Source organism: Canis lupus, chromosome 38 (genome assembly GCF_003254725.2).
Source record: "Canis lupus dingo isolate Sandy chromosome 38, ASM325472v2, whole genome shotgun sequence".
In the NCBI taxonomy this organism is placed as follows: Eukaryota; Metazoa; Chordata; class Mammalia; order Carnivora; family Canidae; genus Canis; species Canis lupus.
In genome coordinates, this window is record NC_064280.1 from 20,831,222 (window position 1) to 20,849,849 (window position 18,628).

Below are 18,628 nucleotides of genomic sequence, written 5' to 3' on the forward strand. Positions count from 1 at the left end.
AATACTATATGATTTCACTCCTATGTGGAACTTAAGAAACAAAACAAACAAGCAAAGGGAAAAAAGGAGAGACACAAACCAAGAAATGCTTAAATCTAGAGAACACACTGCTGGTCACCAGAGGGGAGGTCGGTGTGCGGGATGGGTGAGATAGGTGATGGGGATTAAGGAGTGCTCCTGTCGTGATGAGCACCAGGTATTGTGTGAAAGTGTCGAATCACTGTATTGTACACCTGAAACTATACCACACTGTATGTTAACTGGAATTAGAATGAAAGTTAAAAAAAAAAAAAATCATTGTCCTCTTCCAAGGTTCCAAGGCTTGTAAAAATTGTTTTTTTTTTTTTTTAAGATTTTAATTATTTATTCATGAGAGACACAGAGAGAGAGAGGCAGAGACACAGGCAGAGGGAGAAGCAGGCTCCCTGCAGGGAGCCCGATGCAGGACTCAATCCCAGGACCCCAGGATCATGACCTGAGCCAAAGGCAGACACCCAACCGTTGAGCCCCCAGGCGTCCCAAAATCTTTTCTCTCATCCCAGCTGCTGGTGGTAGTAGAGAAAGCCACACCACCCTTTGAGCTCAAGCACTACAAACACACATTTTGGTCACACAAAGATAAAGCACACATTCTGCTCTTTAAGGATAAACCAGATGTTCAGCTGCAAAAAATTCTGCTGTTCTCTATATGGAAAATTTATCAGCGTGGGTATATATTTTATCCTCTAAGATATTTTTTAACACAAATATGGATTGAGCGGCTTTGCTCTTAAAAATTATTGTTGATGCCATCAGGAGAAAGCGTTGGACCACAGAAAAAAGAATTTTAATCTGAGCTGGTGCTTCCCCTGCTTCATAGGACACAAAAAAGGGCTCTACAGCCAGGCCCAGGAAAAAGCAAATGCTTCAATAACCAAGGTAGATTGTTCAAAAGCAGCAGCCAGATCAACAATCTTTAATGCTTTGTTTTTTGCTTTTTCACTTTAGATGTAATGTTCCCAATCCAGAAGAAGTATGCTGCCCTTGGTGAGTCTGTACCAAGCTCATTCTTTAGATGAGGTCAGCAGGAAATCATGGGCTGCTCTCACCAGACGGGGAAGCTGAATAGAAACCGGGGCATCCCTGCCTCCCCCTCACCCACACTCCACTCCAGAAAGGAGAGCTGGCTCCTCTTCCCCCAGGAACCGACAAAGCCAGCATCTAGCCAAGGCCTGGGGCGTTTCCCTTAAATGCTGGCGGATGAGACAGAGAAGAAAAACTTCCTTCTCCTGTAAGTGGGATGGAATTTCCCCAGAGCCCAGGAGCCTTGGGGACACTCAGCGGAGGGTGAGGCTGGAGGAGGAGGAGGAACTGAGGGAAGACAGCAAGGTGTTGATGAAGACCTAGACGGTCAGGGTGGACCCGGTGGGAGGTTCTGCTCTGGACTCAACCCTAGGAGGGGATCAGCCTAAGAGGCGTGTGGGTTCTGTGCCAGAGTTAAAAACTATATCAGAGGGACCCAATATGTGCCTCAACTGTACTGAAGCTTTTTAACTTCCGGAAATCAACTTATTTTTATCCCAATAAAATCGGCCCAAAGGCAGGAAACCAAGTGACGCTTGACACTTCTACCTAAGGAACAGGCTCTTGAGTACACAGAGCTGTTTGGCTCCCTACTTCCAAACACTCATCTCTGAGCATCTCTACAGTGGCCCAAAGGCCCACTGAATTGCTTCCCCAATGAAAAGATGAATTCTAACTAGAGCTATAAAGTGCTGCTTATAAAACTGTCAACACTTTTACAATCCGTGATGGCCACTCCAAGACTCTTTTAAACTTATTTGGTGGCTCAGTGGCTGAGCAACTGCTTTTGGCCGAGGACATGATCCTGGAGTCCTGAGATCAAGTCCCACATCGGACTCCCTGCATGGAGCCTGCTTCTCCCTCTGCCTGTGTCTCCACCTCTCTCTCGATCATGAATAAATAAATAAAATCCTTAAAAATAAATCAATAAATAAACTTATTTGGGTTCCCCTGGTCTCTTGTTCAGGGCTTGCACCTGGGATCTTAAGGACCCCATGTAGAATATGTATCCTTTTAATTCGATGGCGATTTTAAGACCAACGGTGTCTTTCAATAGGAAATATCCAAATAAGAAAATATCCAAACAGGAAATGTGACTTTCACAAAGAATGACCAACTCCCTGGACTAGATGGGGGAGGGGTGTGCCATCCAGCAGGTTCAGGCTACTACTCCAGCGTGGTCAGGCAACCCTGTCCTCTTCTCTAGATGGGCTCTGAGCATCCGTCAGGTTGTCCTAACAGAGCTAACCGTTACTTCACTTACCCTTTCCTGAGAATTTTATTTTTCCACAAAAAGCCTGTGGTTTCAAGTTACTAAGGAACTTTGGAAGGCTGGAACACCAAGGGGTGTGGGAATAATGAGAGGCCTGTGAACTCAGACAACCAGGAGGCTGAGACGCGTCACAGTTGGATCCCATTCATGTCCGTCATTTCTAGCCTCTTGTTTTGCCTTGAAAACTAGCAAATTAATGTCTCAGATCATGTTCCTGGAACTCAAAGAAATGTCATGAGTAATGAATGAGTAAGTGTGAATTTTATCCAAGAAATGTCATCTGTCTACGTAGAGCGTAGGGACGTGGGGTACGTACAGGAAATTATTCCGTTTCATTGAAGCCAACTGTGAAAAGTATAATTAAAGAGAGACTTAGGGCTTGAAATTCTGGCCACACTGGGGATAGACGGAATGAGGCCACAGAGTTCTACTCTTGACAGATTAAACAGCCTCAGAAACAACTGGCCTCCGTAGGCTCACACCTGCCTCAACAGTAAAACATTCTTTGTAAATTAGTCATCTGCCAACTTACCAGGTTTCGCATCTTAAAGTAATAATTCCCTTTCACTTATTCACACAGCTGTAAGCTGCAAGCAAAACGAAGGGTTCATTACCTTGGAAGGAAAAGGTATTATTAAAATCCCAAATCAAAATCTTGTCCACATCCACACTTAAACTTGACAGTGAAATTGTATTAATGAGGTTATTTTAATACTCAGTAATTTTTATATGGAATAAAAATTTGATGACTGCAATATTTATTTTTTTCCCACAACATCAAAGAGTAAAAAAATATATAATTGAAGGGCGCCTGGGAGGCTCAGTCGGTTGAGCACCTGACTCTTGATTTCGGCTCAGGTCCTAATCTCAGGGTCGTGAGATCCAGCCCCGTATCAGGCTCTGCGATCAGCAGGGACTCTGCTTGGGATTCTCTCCCTCTGCCCTTCCCCTCTCAAATAAATAAACAGAATTTTTAAAAATATATGTAATTTATATTTAATCATTCTCTGACAGGCTTGAGAATTTAATAAGAATAAAAATAGTTAGGGCACCTGGGGGGCTCAGTCGGTTAAGCGTCTGACTTGATTTCGGCTCAGGTCATGATCTCAGGGTCGTGGGATCCAGCCCTGAGTTGGGCTCTATGCTGGATGTGGAGCCTGCTTAAGATTCTCTCTCTCCCTCTCCTCCTCCCTACCACTCCATGCACACTCTCTTGTTCTCTCTCTCGAAAGAAAGAAAGAAAGAAAGAAAGAAAAGAAAAGAAAAGAAAAGAAAAGAAAAGAAAAGAAAAGAAAAGAAAAGAAAGAAAAAAAAGGTCACCTGCAGGGCACCTGGGTGGCTTGAGCATCTGCCTTTGGCTCAGGTCCTGGGATCGAGTCCCACATCGGGCTCCCTGCATGCAGCCTGCTTCTCCCTCTGCCTGTGTCTCTGCCTCTCCCTCTCTCTGGGTCTCTCATGAATAAATAAATAAAATCTTTTTTTAAAAAAAGGGTTACCTATCACCAAAGCACCAACCTCCAAGTTCTCTTTCTTTTTTTTTTTTTAAACATTTATTTTTTATTTTTATTTATTTATGATAGTCACAGAGAGAGAGAGAGAGAGGCAGAGACATAGGCAGAGGGAGAAGCAGGCTCCATGCACGGAGAGCCCGATGTGGGATTCGATATCCCGGGTCTCCAGGATCACGCCCTGGGCCAAAGGCAGGCGCTAAACTGCTGCGCCACCCAGGGATCCCCAAGTTCTCTTTCTTGACCATAACCTGAAAGTCAGATGCTGAGGTCCTTGAGGGCTATGCAGCAATGATGAGAGTTCCACCTCAAGCCAGGAGCCGTCTCTGATTCCAAGTGTTGAGGGGGAGCACGGCATCCCTGCTCCTGATGTTCTAGGGGGAAGGAGCTTCTCTAGTCTCTTCTGGTGGTTGCTCTCTCCCCTTACTTGTTTTCAGAGGAACAGGAGTGGACTGACTGGTAAATCTGGGAATAGGAATGAGGCATGCAGAGCTCTTGCTTCTGCAGGCCTCAGCCATTTGGTAAGCTTTGTGGTCAATGCTCTGCACCTGCAGGAGGCTGCCGCTGAGAGTTATGTCTGTCGAAGCGTCTGGAGCAACATCAGGAAGCCTGTTGTGGCCATGCACCTAAACTACCTTCTCCAGCTGTCAGCAAACAGTAGCATTTTGATCTCTGCTGGCCTGATGACTTCCTATCAGTGAGCTCAGGACTTGGCTCAGAAGAGAGGCACACACATACATATTACAGCTGCCTCATGCCCTGGCAGAAATAAGGACAGCATTCCTATGATAACATACGTCCTTCCTGCTGTAAGATAAGTCACTGCTCTTAGAGGTCTCACAGTGGGAATGGGAAGGGACAGAGGAACGTTATTTAGTGTGAAGAAATGCTAACAGAGGTGGAGCACAAGAGTCGGTGGGGTGTGAAGGAAGTAGCTGACTCAGCCCAGTAACCACACATTTACAAAGATAGTGGTACATGGGCTGATTCTGAAAGGATGAGCAGTTGCTGACCAAGCAGTGATGCACAGACAGAGGGAGAACTCCAGGCAGACGCTGTAATGCCGGGTCTAACACCCCGGGGAGAGCTGGAGAGGAGGGCACAGGGCATACAGAGGAGGGTTTGGTAAACATGGGAAGCAACTGCAATGCTTGTTAAAAACACCGATGAGGGGCGCCTGGCTGGCTCAGTAGGTCAAGCATCTGCCTTCAGCTCAGGTTATGTTCTCAGGGTCCTGGCATCAAGCCCCCATCGGGCTCCTCGTTCATCGGGCAGCCTGCTTCTCCTTCTCCCTCTGCCCCTCCCACTGCTTGTGCTCTCTGTCAAATAAATAAACAAAACCTTTTTTAAAAGAAGAGAAAAAAAATTAAAATTAAAAAATAAAAACACCAACCACCAGGCTCTAACACAAACGTACTGATCCAGAAGGAATGTGCATTTTTAATCAGCACCCCAGGTAATTTTTTGCTCAAGAAATTTGGGAATCACTCTCTAAACTTGGGGAGCCACTGAAAAGCTTCGAGAGTTGGAGGAACTTGATCAGAACAGAATTTTTAACTCCTGTTGGGACAGTGGAGCTTGAGGGCGGGAAGATCGCTATCACGGTTACAACAAGAGCCTATGAAGATCCAAAACATGCCGCTGGCAATGGGCAAAATTTAAGAGATAGTTAAGGTGTTAGAGGGGCAGAAACTTAACTGACTGGTGTGTGGACAGTGAGAGAGAAGAAGTAGAGGTCTCCTACATTTCTGATGAGGTCACTGGGTGGATGGGCTATTCCCAGGAGGCAGAAGAGAATAGTCAGAGGTCTCCTTAGTTAATGAGCAATGGGCCCTTCTGTAAGCGCTGTCCCCTCTGCAAAGGAAGAGTCCATAACAGTCTTTGTAGAGTGTGGTTCAATATCTGATCCTATCTTAATGATCTAGAATGGACACTTAAAACCCCGTGCCAGTTAAACACGGTCTCCTGGTCATTTGTGACTGGGCTTACTGAAAGCCAGCGTTTTTAAAAGTGGCTGGAACTTTATAACTATGGGTAGCCGCATCTCATCAGTGGATGGAGATGCAGAGGGAAGACAGTCGCGGTGACAGCACCAGCAGGAGGAGGCGGAGAATAAAGCAGGAACACTGTCAAAGCAGCAGAGCAGGAGAAAAGAGAGAAAGCACTGGCAACTTCCCAGTTTCTGGGTCCTACCCTTGGGTGAGACCTTGGCTGCATTGTTACCCTTGCACTCCATAAACCGTGGCCTCCAACAGATGCTCCTGGGTTGTTCTGTTCAACTGGGCTAGTACGAATGGGTGAGAAGGGCTGCGGTCACCTACATAGATCACAAGGAAAGAGATAAAAAATGAGAAGCTATCTAGACACTACAATGACTTGCAGAGGAAAGTTAAAGGCTTGTTATTTCTGAGGGAGGAGAAACGGTCCCTTGGGTGTTATGGCTAAAAACAGAATTTTCCATAGCTCTTATCATTAAGTATGATGGAGGTCTATAAACATTATAATTAATGTAATAGTACTAGAAGTAATGAGTAATGGCAGACACTATTAGAGAGCAACCTCCACCCTGAATTTGGTGCAGCGGTATCATCCTCGGATGAACAAGAATACCCCTGCTCATGCCTTCCGCGTCCGTTCAGGAGAAACCAGGTCCTAGTGGACAACTCGGGGTCTGATGACCCCGACACCTATTTCCCAGGATGCAGGAACTCAGGCTAGAAGACAACGGACTTGGCTAAAGAAACTGGGAACGTTGCAGAAGGGGAGGTAGGCAGGGGGATGGGGTAACTGGGTGACGGGCAGTGAGGAGGGCACCCGATGGGATGAGCACTGGGTGTTATGCTGTATGTTGACAAATTGTGTTTAAATTTTAAAAATGTAATTAATTAATTAATTAATTAATTAATTAATTAATTAATTAAAAACTGGGAATTATTTCTTAGGTTAGCTATGCATGGGGACCAGAGCGCCTCAGTGAGTCAAAAGCTTGACCACACCTCATAAATCAGCAGTGGCCCTGGGGTTTTGTCTGGGATGATTTCCAAGCATGTGTTAAGCATTATTTGTCATGGAACTTTGTGCAATAAAGAAGTTTATTTTTTTATTAAATGATCACTAGGACATTTGTCAGTTATGATGGTTCTTTGGATCCTATTTGCTCGTTCGTTTTCCTCTTAAAGTCCCACATTCCAATTAAAATATTTTTGGGGGGAGTATGGGCCCTGAAACATATGCCATATTCAGCATGCCACTCCTCTGCCCCCAACTCCATTACTTAGTGACATGGTAAAAAGACAGGAAGGGGGCCCCTGGCTGGCTCAGTTGGGGGAGAATGTGACTCTTGATGTGAAATCAGGTGTAGAGATTACTTAGAAGTTTAAAAAAAAAAAAATCTTAAAAAAAGGACAAGGAAACATACTGTCATACTGTTTTTTGTTTTTTTCCAAATTTTCTTTGAGCATGGAACTTACAAGAAAAACTGTAATTAGAAACCAGAATTTAAAAAAATCTATCCTGGGTCTGTACATTGTTAGCAATTAGCAAATTTTTGAGACATAGTTTTAAAGAGAGTTGATTTTTTGTATATTTACTATTAGGTCAGGCATGTTGAGGTACTTAGGAATTTTAATTCTGCTTTCCTCTTCAATCATGACTGATGGATGTTAATGACAACACAGTCAATCCTGTTTCCCCCAAGAAAATACACTTTAAAAGAAATGTTAGCATTTATTAAATTGCAAGACTAGGGACAGATTTAGTTGTATCATCCGAACCGGTTTTTCCCCAACTGTTTTGTAGAACACAAATCTATCACAAATTTTAGATAGACATTAAAGGGGAGCCTGGATGGCTCACTCAGTCAAGCATCCAACACTTGATTTCAGCTCAGGTCATGAGATGGAGCCCCCATGTCAGGCTCTGAGCTCAACATGCAGTCTGCTTGCTGCTCCTCTTCCCCCTCCCCTTCCCACTTATGTGCTTTCTCTCTCTCAAATAATAAAAATCTTCTTTTTTAAAGATTTTATTTATTTGACAGAGAAAGAGAGAGCTCAAACAAGCAGGGGGAGTGTAGTGGCAGGCAGAGGGAGACGCAGGACTCGATCCCAGGACCCCAGGATCATGACCTGAGTTGAAAGTAGAGGCTTAACTGACTGTGCCATCTGGGTGCCCTAAATAAATAAAATCTTTTTAAAAAGTAGACATTAAATACAAGAGTCTTGACTGGATCCAGAGGGGGGAGGTCATAAAAGGCACTGAGGCAATGGAGAAAACCTGAACCTGAGTTACACACTGGAGGCTTCTGTATCAACACCAAATTCCGAGGGTGTGATAAGGTATCATCGTTCCGGAGGGCATCGTCTATTCAGAGGAAAGGCATTCTGGAGTCCTTAGCGGTCCAATGTCATGAACTTTCAGACAGTTCGAAAAAAAGGCTACATTTTATCTTCGGCTATAAACAGGGAAGAGCAAGAGGTACAACAGATGTGGCCAAAGGTTAACAACAGGTGAATCTAGGTGAAGGGTGCATTGAGACGATTTGTTCCAACTCTTAATTTAAGTAGGCTTCTGTGCCATGCTGCTCGGAGGAACCTGGGGGAAAGCATGCAGGCCTTCCAACTTATTCCGCCACGGGGTATTGTCATCCTACCTGGCTCCCCGAAGCTGCTCCTGAATCCATGCAGCATGCGAGTGCTCCAAGGATAGTTTGGAGAATGCTGGCTAAGCATTCTTAAGGGAGTAAACCCTGCTCTGAGGTTGGCTTGTTCAATTCCTGCTTAATCTTTGGGCTTTCATTCCTTTTTTTTTTTTTTTTTTTTTTTTTAAAGATTTTTATTTATCCATGAGAGCCACAGAGAGAGAGGCAGAGACACAGGCAGAAGGAGAAGCAGGCTCCCTATAGGGAGCCTAATGCGGAACTTGATTCCAGGACCCTGGGATCATGACTTGAGCCAAAGGCAGACGCTCAACCACTTAGCTACCCAGGTGCCCCTTATACATGTTTTTAAATGCATTTAGATATATGGCGTGCCTTTTTAAGCAAAAAAAAAAAAAAAAAAAAAAACCAAAAAACTTTAATAGCATATTAGGCTCCCAAGAAGCACTCTTCAGCCGCTGCACAAAACTGATACACTGCTGTCCACTCAGTGACCAAATGTGTTTGCGACCTTTGTCCATTTTTACCTAAAACCCAGCTCTTTTTGAGCTTCATCTTCAAAAGGTTACTACAAAATCTCAACTTTATTTTCCTTAATCTATCACTCATATCCTTCTCAAGGATTGTAGTCCTAACAATGTAGATGTTCTAATTATAAGGCATTTTTTGCTTCTGGTCTGGTGAATATTTTCCAACAGAAACATCAATAATATGCCTCACTGCTTTACAATCTCAATCGAACACATTTGTTCAGAGGTCCTTGTTTCAGAGCCTCTTGCCAGATCTTCATAACTCTGGGAGACATTTGATTTAGGTGGTATTTAAATATGCTGCCTTCGTCACTTACTTTCCTTTAATTGACCTAAGTGTTATTTTTATGTCATATGTAAGTAAAGATATTGAAGCATAATAGACATTATATGTAATATATAAAACATACAAGCAAATATGATTTACTAATGCACATAAGTACAATACACCGAAAACGGACGTTTGGAAATGGTCTAATGATTATGTGTTGTAAGCCTCCTCACAGTCCAACCTATGAGTCAAAAATTCTTATTAGAAACTGCAGAATGGTGGAGAAAACCATGAAGTACAATGAAACACCTGTGTTTGTAAATTGGAAATTTGCTTAGCGAATTCAATACACTCATTTTAAGAAGGGACTCCAGGACTTTGATTGTTGAGATATGCAACTTTATGCAGAAGGAAATGTAAAGGTGACAACTGAGCTGTTTTAGAAGATGAACAGGATTTCGGGGCACCTGGGTGGCTCAGTGGTTGAGTGTCTGCCTTTGGCTCATGGCATGATCCCGAGGTCCGGAGATCAAGTCCTGCATCAGGCTCCCTGCATGGAGCATGCTTCTCCCTCTGTCTCTGCCTCTCTGTGTGTGTGTGTGTGTGTGTGTGTGTGTCTCACGAATAAATAAATAACATCTTTAAAAAAAAAAAGATGAACAGGATATCATCATGCGTATGAGATGTGGGGACAGAGATGGCATTTTAGTAAGAGGCTCAATATCCAGCATAAAACATGGAATTTGTAGAATTATGGGTAGTTTGGCATAGATGAAGCATACAGTATGAATAGGGACAGAGGCAGGAAATGAAGTAGGATTTATAGGTGGAACCAGATGGTGACATTTTAGGTGCCAATCTAAGGTATTTTTTGAAGACAAAGGGGATCAGGGAATAGTATGATCCAGCTCATTATTCATCATGCAGATCTATGGAGCACATGAGACCAGACATGGGGAGCCCATAAGAAGCTCCAGCATGGAGGGACAGATCAAGGACTAGACGATGTGGTAGGAGAGGAAATGAAAGAAAGCAGGATCTCAGAGGAATCTCCAGGTTGACCGGAAGGTAACCTAGCAGGGGGTGTTCCCACCAACCCCAAGGAGTAAGATGTCCATCCCCACAACCATACAGTGGAGTAAACACTAGGTACTATCCTGACAGGCGAGTTGTGAGCACAAAGTGTGTATGTGGGGGGAGGAGGTAACACACAAAAAAGTATTTAGTGCAGAGCCTGACACAAAGTAAGTGCTCAATTAGTTACTATGATTATTGCAGCTTTCGGGGAGAAGGTGGGGGATTGAGGATTCCCAAGCAGCTCTTGAATCTGGCCTACGTCTGGTTTCAATCCTAAACCAATGCCCTTTGTTCAGCCCCGTGGTCTCCACATCAGCACCAGCGTCGCCTGGGAATTTGTTAGAAAAGCAAATCTGCAGGCCACCCCAAGAACGACAGTCATAAACTAGGGCTGGGTTCAGCAATCTGTACTCTTAATAAGCCCTCCCAGGTGACACGTTATAAGTGTTAAGGGTGAGAATTGAGGACTTGAAGATTTCGTTTTCTCTGGTCTGAGCTCTTAACACATCCAGAGGGTGTGCCTCATACCACCACCTATCACTTGAACTCCTCATCCAGACCAGTCCAGTCTGGAGGCTTCCTGAAAACACACTGCCCCCAGACATACCAGTGTATGACTACCACTTCTGAGTCGTAGGAGAAACTGGGCAAGTTTCTGTTCCCGACTTGGGCCTGAGGCTCCACCTATAAACTACCTAAAACAGTACCATCAGTGATGCTCCGTGTTTAAGAACTGCTCATGGTCACGATTGAACCTACTACCTCATTTGGTTCTAGTGTAAAAATAGTAGTATAGAAATACTACTACTGTCAGAAATTAAGTCACCTGTCACTTAATGAAAGCCATCTAACTTGAGAAAAGAACCAAGATTAGAACATAAATCTCCCAACTATGAATTCCGTTTTTTTCATTAGATAAGTCTGTTTCTATATTATCAAGAACATTCATTCCAAAATAAAAAGTTACATTTCAGTACTGCCAGTGTGATGCACTACCTCCATCAACAGAAGACTGTATTCTTTAGAAATGGATGGTTGAGGCCACATGGACCTTTTTCAGTGGTAGCTTTTGGTAAAAATCAAATCACAAAGAAAGGTATACGTACCTGTTATCTAAACTTGAATATTTATACTAAATGCAAGAATAGCTGAAATGAAAAAACAGCTCCTTTATTTTTAAGCTTTATTTTATCACCCTTAAGAAACACACATCAGAAAGCATATCAACAGTGCATCTTATGGTTTAAGTCAGTTTACAACAAAACTGAACAAGGCAATTGTGTTTACAGAAAAAGTTTTCAGCAAAAAACTACACGCAATACAGTCCATTGAAACGCAGTGTCCATACTTTTTAGGTATATAGGAAAGTGAAAATAAAAGTTCTTTGCTACTTAGCAAGAGAAAACAAGTTTCAAAGACTTGAATAGGAATCAGGAATTTAGGGATTTCAGAAAAGAACTTCTTGATATTGATACACATCTACATTTATAGTCCCATTGAGTTACTTTAAAAAAACAACAAAAACTCACAAACAATAAGACATCACCAAGAACAGAGAACCATAGTGCCAAGAAATGCCAAGACCAATAGGCTATTGAAACAACTGGTAGAAATGTCACAGACTATTCAATGTGTACTGTAATATTCTTGTAGTTCTGAGGTGAAGGTAAACCAACAGGAGAGAATTACTCCTTATAACTGGCTTTGGTTTGAGGGATATTTCACATTTTTTCTAACCATACCTTCTTATCAAAAACATAGCAATTACATGTTACTGAGGGAAAAGAATAGTAGATTTCAATCTTCACAACCAACCTCTCCAGTGCTAATATAGGAAGCCATGACCTGTTAAAATCTATTGATCATAATTGGATTTCTAAGAGTGATCAAAAAGGTAACAAAGATGGAGCCCTTGTGGGAAAAAATATCCCTTCTACCCCAGATTTGACACTGTTAAGAGGATATAAAGGAATGTTAAATCATTTAAGATTTTCTCAACAAAGAATTAAAAATGAAGGAGTAAATCCTGCTGGAAAAGACATGACAGCTTTACACTCTGCAAAGGAAATATTTCACAGAGATGCAGCTTAACTTTTTAAACTATAATAAATAAACACTACTTACTTCTGTAAGGTGCTATAACTCTGCAGCTAGTGCACACTAATACCCACTGTACTCGATGTGCAAAGGGAAACCCAGGGATGGCAAATCTCCAGTTTCTTTCTGATCCTTGATTTGCATAAGTGTGTTGATGCACACCAAATGCACAAAACTGGAGTTTAAATATTTATTTTTAAAAATTAGGTCAAACTGAATATGGATATTTAATCTGGTTTCATAAACTTGTAAAATAATTTTCTGGGGAAACAATGATGAGGAATGTGTAGGAAAGGCAATGTTCTACACTATAAGTACCACATCAGGATTTTTGCAAATAAACTACCACTTTTTGATCATAAACCAGATGGAAGGTCACTAATGCCAGTAAGAAAGCTATTTTCCTCCCCTCACCTCTCTATTTTATTACTTTTCTTTCTCTTCTTTACTATTAAGTTTGGCAGATATCTGACAACCCATGCTAACAAAATAATACAGCCATCCATAATTCAGATAACCAAATTGTATGCATGATTTAGAACACCTCACCTTGTCTGCTTTTCCATGTACTCCTGACATGGTGAATACCAGTAAGAAGATAGCCTAGAAGGGGAGGGGAATTGCAACCGGCGCGGGGACCAGGGGGCGGGTGTAACTACATGTAATTCTCTTGCTGACAATCAAGAGTCTAACAAAATAAACTCTTTACTGTACCACAAGGATTAATGGTTGGTTAAGGCAAGAAAGATAGAAGACTTCTCTTTGCCTCTAAATTAAAATACTATGAACTTAGGTCATAAAACATAGATGAGTTTCCTTTAGGACACTGTGGAAGCTACTCTCTTTAATGGGAAATAACACTCAGGCAATCATCTGATAAATTTCCCGTGAATTCCAGCATTTATTGTGATATAAACATAACCGCATGATTATGACCGCCCTCTGAAAAGCAAATAGAGCAAATTTAAAACATCAATCCTCATAAACAATATAAGGAACAACAAAAGTGCTGAGCTGTAGGAAGATGAATAAAAACTTTTTATCAGGAAAACAAAGGTTGTATAAACTTTATATCTTATATTCTGAACATCACCTTAATTACCACCTATAAAATATACAATTTCCTAAATGCTCTCTGGTTTATAGATATTTCATTTATAGCCCATTTCTCCTATAAAATTGCAGCAAAAATAGTTAAAATTGTTTACCTCCTTCTTAAATATTCACAGCCTTGTGGATTACATGCCACTGTGTCTACCTACTGGTCATCATACAATTTAAAAAACTGACAAACACTGAGGTGGGAGAGGTGACTAGGATAACAAAGCACAAAATCCTATGACATCAGGCAGAGAAGCAGCTACCCTTAAACAAAACAAAACAAAACAAATTCTTTAGATTTCTAGGGACTTTAAAAACTGAAATATGCACATCCCTCTGTAACGAAGAAAATGTAACTTATCCAAATATCCCACAAGAGGTTCAGAGGAGTTCCACATGATAGAGATTCAACATCTTTATATTCACTGAAAAAGCTTACTAGTAATACTAACTTGGAAAGACCACACCATCTCAAGTAAAGGTGATTTATTGAGCACCTTAAGAAGAAATGGAAAATTCTCTTGAGCTAATGACGACCAAAAGCTGGTTTGTATATGACCATATTTGCTAGGAAATAAATAAAAATAAATTGTAGCAGAGAGCCAGAGTAGTAAAATTTGAAGAAGGAATCTAGTATTAAAAATGGAACTAGATTCCAGGAAGAATTGATTCCGCCAAATAAGTCTGGCTTTCCATCATATGTAGTACTGGGGGGGGAAAATCAAATATGAAGAGTTTTACATATACAAAATAAAGATAAATGAAGGGAATTTTGGACTTTTATACATGTGACTCAATCCAAAAGTTATTCCAAGGAAAAAGGCAGAGGTGCAATAAATTATCATCATCTGGGAGCTTTCACCCAAATGAGTTTTAGTATTTTGAGGAAACACAAGGCACTTGCTTAAATCTTTGACTGTCTCCACATCCCCTAGACTAAAATTTAGTCATGATGAGATTCCATCTGTACCCTAATCTGAATAATGCCACCTAGCATGTACCCTTGCATAAAATTCTAGGTAAAACACAGTTACTGAGTGTCTCGCCCACAGCCTCGCCCAGTAACTATGTTATTGTAATCACCATCAGTTAGATGGTGCTTATTTTCATTAAATTACAAAAACTAAAATGTCATGTGCTGAGTAAAACTAATGGCAGAAATTATCAAGTCAGAATGCAAGACCTAAGAAGAAAATGAAGACAAAATGTTACCTGCATCTAATGAATAAGTGCAAAGGAGCCGGGAAACAGCATGTGAGCGCTCAAACTGGACTCGGGTTTATCCCGAAGGATAACTGATGCCCTCGGCAGGGTGAAAGCCCAGCGAAATAGAATAGAAACATGCCTTATGCCCAGTTTCTCTTCAACTTCGTCTACATGGCAGCACTGTTTCTGGCAGCATTCCTTATTACAAATGTGCTTGGAGATTAAAATAGAAGTAGAAGTAACATGACTCTAGAAGGCAAGTTAAATAAGAATTCAGGATTTTTTTTTTTAAAGGTTAACATATCTCAGCATGCTTTAGCAGCTGGAATTCCAAAAAGAAGGCAATACTTGCCTCAATGAAAACAAAGGAAAGGACAAGTAAAACTCTATGGTTTTGTTCTAAAAGCAGCCAGTTTTGGCTCAAGGCATTAGCAGAGAGGGAATTTCCCCCCAAAGAATTGCTATACTGATGGCCACAAACTAAAGGAAGACATCCAGTGGCAGTGAGTGCAATCTCTTATTGCAAGAGGATAATTGTTTTATTAGTCCTTTAAAATGCAGCCAATAGTTTTACTCTGAGTTAGTGCTACATTTTACTGAGGAGTCCAACTCCACCTGTTCTCAAAATGGGGCATTTGAGTTTTGAAAGTGGCCAGCTAGCCACCTCCTCCAATGTTTCCAAAGAATCAAAATTTCCTATAGAATAATCCATTTATATGTTTTTTCTGGGCCAAAAATGTACCATGACAATACCATGGGATAATAGGAAACTGGAAAGGCAAGAGGGAAGGAAGCATGGATGTTAACTTAGGGAGGGAAAAAAAACTACCTGAGATAAAATTTATCCAAAAGAGTAAGGTTTAAGTGAAAAAACCCCTTGCCTCTTTATTTTTACCCTGCCTCTCAAAAAGAAAGTTCCTAGGTTTTTAGTAACTTCAAGGAATCAAAATTTCTGTATATATATTTCACCCTATAAGAATCATAAAAATTGCATCTTTTGATAATATTTGGTTCAAGTTTGAGAAAGACAGTAAGACTAAACTTCTTATAATATCAGAGGAGGGAAAGAGAATCTGCAAATGTCATCTTTGGTAGTAATGGGCTAAAAGCTATAAAGTCACCATTTAAATCACAGGAGGCATCATTTTTTCAATTCTGTGGCTTTAATATAAAATATTTAATTCAATGCATGGTTACTTAGGCTCATCAATTAGTCCCTTAGCTCCCTCAAAACCTAGTTAGCATCTTCTATAATAAAATTCTACAGTGTTAAACACTACATATAGGTATGAATACAACAGCAACAAGAAGACAAAGAAAGCTGTGAAATTCAGCATCAAGATGCTAGCAGCATACTGCATCACTAAGCTCGAAAGCCTACCTGCAGTTTATTTGTAAGGGTTTCTTCTTCGTGGGGGTGGGAGGGGAAATGAGAAAAGGTACACGTGCTAACCTAGAATACCTCCCTTTAAAAGAATTCATGTATTCTGTGTTCATCAATATATATGGAAGAACCTGGTTTTTCTAATCACCATGGAAGCTGCTACCCCTACTAACATTTATGTTCTAGGAAAGCTTCAGTACTGGTTATACTCTCTTGAACTTTTATTTGGAAACAAACCAGCTAATCAGTTTCTGAGAGGGCCCAAATGAAAAGTAACACTTCTTCCTTCTAAGGGCACATTCTAGACACCTAAAATTTCCCCTTTAGGACCACGCCACAAGGCCTTTTGGCAATTCATAAATCAGCCTCCTTACACTAAATTTGGCTTCATAATAAATATTACGGAAGAGTCCTGAATAATATAACTGTAAATAATTCAAATGTTAAATAGTAATTGTTTGAATAGGGTAAAATAATTCATCCTTTAAAATGTAAATTCTCAGCTAAGCTCTCAGTAACCTGCATGGCACACATAAAGAAAGACTATATGAGGAGGCTTCCAGCAGGTAAAGATATAAAAGCCTTTTTCCTTAGGAAAAAAAAAAATTTTAATTTCATTTGGATAAGTAAACAAGAAAAAGATTTGTAATCTGTATACAACTTTTCTTTTTTTTTTTTTTTGTATAATCAGTGCTTTATAAAGGTTTCTTATTTTAAACCTTTGAAGTCAATCTACCATAAAATGGGAGGAATCCATGATTACAATTCCTAACATCATGTGATCAACCATGTCCACGAACTCAGGCATACCAGCATCCTGTGCTCAGGGACACATTAGATTGCTGGGAATCCTTCTAAGAATTCTTAGGAGCTTCTCTTCCTTGCTACTTCCATCTTATTACAGCTACATCTTTCTTAGCTTCCCTGCAGTCAAACACGCCAGACCATCTGGGATGCTGTTCCTCTAGATTCTCTTCAGCTAGAGACAGGCAGAGAACGGGTGAAGAGTAGTGGAGGGAAGGGGGTGACAGAGATAGAGGAAAGAAGAAAGAAAAGAATCCTGGATTATTCACTTTCTCTTTGCCTATTTTTTTCTTTTCCCTTCGTTGAACATCTTTCTTTTTGACCTACTTCAATTTCCATCACTGTAGGTAGAACCCTATCTTGAGAAATCTTACCATGACCACAGGAGATTCAGTACAAAAAGATGAGTTAATACAGGGTCTAAAGATCGGAGGACAGGGCAATTTATGTGTAGCAAACTTTTGCTTTGTTCCAATCGCTTTAAGAGAGTTTCAGTGTAACATAGCCTAGACTCATTTGTTCTGAGCCTCTTAGGAATGAACTATTTTCTCATTTACATTCTTTCAGAAAGACCAACTCTCAAAAAACATACACCCTAAATCTGACAGATGTGAAACAGCTAGGGAAGAGATAGGTATAGACTGTATTAGCTCACAAGACTCACACTATAAAGTACGCTGACTCAAATCTTCTCTAACCTTTCATACCTGCACACTCACTCAAGCATACACACTAGACATAAAAATTGTGCAAGATCAAGCATCAGCTTTCTATTTTAAAAGCCTTAATTAAAAAAAAAAAAAGTAGATAGGCTCACTGCAGTTTCTTTAAAGGAATATTCAGTACTACAGTACTCCTTTAAAAAAAAATTCATAACTCAGTGTTAAGAACACAGTAGGTAATTGCTGCTTGACAGGTTACTTAACAATGACTGGGAGCATCCAGTGCCAGCTATGAATATCAGTGGTAAAGAAGAACCACCTGACAACATAAAGGAGCAATCTTAAGGGATGTCACCAACTCTTAACAAATTTGTTAATATTCACTATGACATGATATTATTCATCCTTGCTTCATGATCACATGAAATAATTAATATCTTTTTAGGATACATACTGAAGAGCAGCACTTGCCCTACTGCACAAAAAAAAGGTTGCCCATATGGATGCTCTAAAACCCCTCAATGTATAGCTGAGAGGTCTTGTCCTACTCAGTGCCAAACGTTTGCAGTGCAGCCACTGCTTGAGCAATGATTGCACATTAGTAGGATTAAATAAATGTACAAAGTATTCCCTTAAAATGGTAAGGGGGTACTTCTGCATTCAGATATAGAATACAATAACCCAGGAAATGGAGGAGAAACAGGAAAGAGTCCTTAGGTTACTGATTAAAGCAAAGTTTGATACAGATACCCCCTCTTGTAGGCACTCAGCGGGTAGAATGTAGCCACAACAAACTTCCCATCAAACATCCTTCCAGTCAGTAATTTCTGAGCAGCTTTGGAATCACCAGCATTTGCATACTCAACAAAGACCTGGAAGAGGACAGAGAAAACAAAGTCACTTCATTTCCATCAAGACTGTTTTAGAGTAGGTTTCTCCAACTTTAGCGGACACATACGTATGTTATCCTTCGTTACAACACAGACTTGGTTTCAGGAG

General features: G+C 40.8%; 1 protein-coding gene across 3 annotated transcripts in view; it reads right to left on the reverse strand.

The window, feature by feature from the left end:
• Window positions 1-6,135: 6,135 nt before the first annotated feature.
• Window positions 6,136-18,628, reverse strand: part of UHMK1 (U2AF homology motif kinase 1) — a 30,419-nt gene continuing 17,926 nt past the window's right edge. The window contains exons 8-9 of one of the 3 annotated variants that reach the window (XM_035711103.2): window positions 18,380-18,501; window positions 6,136-6,160 (exon numbers count right to left, since the gene is read on the reverse strand). In XM_035711103.2, the coding sequence (XP_035566996.1) occupies window positions 6,157-6,160; window positions 18,380-18,501 (126 nt within the window). In that variant the 3' untranslated portion in view covers window positions 6,136-6,156. Of the gene's footprint in view, window positions 6,161-11,544; window positions 18,502-18,628 lie in introns of those variants that run through there. The other 2 variants (XM_035711102.2, XM_035711101.2) reach the window with 2 other exon arrangements.